At 31.5% G+C, this 1,672-nt stretch overlaps 1 protein-coding gene across 1 annotated transcript in view; it reads left to right on the forward strand.

The window, feature by feature from the left end:
• The window catches only part of LOC104771027, a 2,523-nt gene continuing 1,765 nt past the window's right edge, over positions 915–1,672 (forward strand). The window contains exon 1 of the mRNA XM_010495500.1: positions 915–1,070. Within this exon, the coding sequence (XP_010493802.1) occupies positions 983–1,070 (88 nt within the window). The 5' untranslated portion in view covers positions 915–982. The remainder of the gene's footprint in view (positions 1,071–1,672) is intronic.

Genomic DNA, 1,672 nt, shown 5'->3' on the forward strand with positions numbered 1-1,672 from the left:
AGATTACTAAAAAAAACATCTCAATTATTTTCACAATCTTGACTCAAGTGTTTTTGGCATGTGGATAAGGGGTGTGTTTTTTTTAGTCTTTAGTTTTAGAATATCTCCGGTCTCACTATATTTCTTCTTTTAAACTACATTATAAAAGTAAATAATTTTTTAGAGTAAAAAAAATAGAATGATATATTTTCTTACTTTATCATATAATTACTCGATTTTAGAGGTAAAAGTAAATTATTACATTAAAAAAAAATTATAATCATTTGCAAACTGTTTTTCAGATTCGACTCATGTTAGTTTTTAAAGTTTTAGTATAGTACTTGTATTCATTCGTTCTAACAAAATATTTGTAAAAAAATTAAACAATAACATAATCTAAATTTCTCGAAATTTTGTTAATCATCCGAAGTATAGATCTTTATACGAATTAGCAACTCGAATTGTAACTTTAACTATCAAAATTATCCGAATCCTAACCATTACCAAATGGAGTTTTAAATTTACTAGCTATATTTGTTTTTGTTTTTTTTTGTCAAACAAGACTCTTCTATTTCATTCAATCAAATCTATATTTGTAGTATTTTGTAGTAATAACATTTAAATACTTATTTGTTCAAAAAAAAAACATGTAAATACTTATGCCCATTTACCAATTTATACTTGTGGCTTCCCCAGTCACCGCCTAACAGAGCTTGACTAATGACTATACAAAAAACAGCAAAAAGATAATTGCATCAAAATTTTATTTCCGAAAGTAACCCCAAAATGTATAATGGTCAGTTCCAAATCTCTGTGTAAAAGGAGTGAGGTCACCACCCCACGTGGGACGCGACGAACTACATCAGTGGCACACACTCGTAATATACAGTAACCTCCAAGGTCATTTTAATAGTTCCGTCTCCTTATAAGCAATAGCCACAAGTCTCTTTGCTAATTACATTTTACACTCATCTCTTCTCTCTCTCTCTCGGCGTCCTTCAAAATGGGAGGTATCACCGTCGTGTCTTTCTTCCTTCTTCTCATCGCCGCTACCGCCACGGCCGCCAAGCCCGGCTTCTCCTTCCGTGACGGTAAAAGCCTTACTTTACACCTCTACACTTACACGCTATTTCATTACAAAATTGCATTTTCTTTAATCCCAATTACGATTTAAACCAAAAAGAAAACCTTGAATCCTATCCAATTTCCTTTGTTCTAACTTTGGTTATAGTAAAGTTATGGCCATCTCATTTCTTTTTTTCCTCAAATTGTATGGAAATAAAGTGGTGAAATATATATTATAAGATCGAATTTATAATATGTGTAATCAATATAATGCTGTAGTGGTGGTAGCTAATAAATATCATTGAATTTTCTAGAATAGAAATGGTGATATTATACTCGTACGAACCTGCCTCTGCCATAGCCGTAGATATGTACTTAAGAAGCGAATAAAAATAGTGAAAAAAAATACGAAAATTCGTTCTCGATATGCTTAAAAATTTTTCTTTGTAATTTACAATTTTGCCCATGTTTCTGACACAAAACACAACACGATAAAGTGTTTTGGACAATTCCAATCAATGAAGTTTGAGAGTAAGTAAGTAGGTCCTTTGTTCATGTGTCTTAACAGGCCCAGTTAGGCTGTCTTCGGACACACTTCACGTGCTTTAATGTCTTTTTTTTTTTTTTT

Source organism: Camelina sativa, chromosome 20 (assembly GCF_000633955.1).
Source record: "Camelina sativa cultivar DH55 chromosome 20, Cs, whole genome shotgun sequence".
NCBI classification, from domain to species: domain Eukaryota; kingdom Viridiplantae; phylum Streptophyta; class Magnoliopsida; order Brassicales; family Brassicaceae; genus Camelina; species Camelina sativa.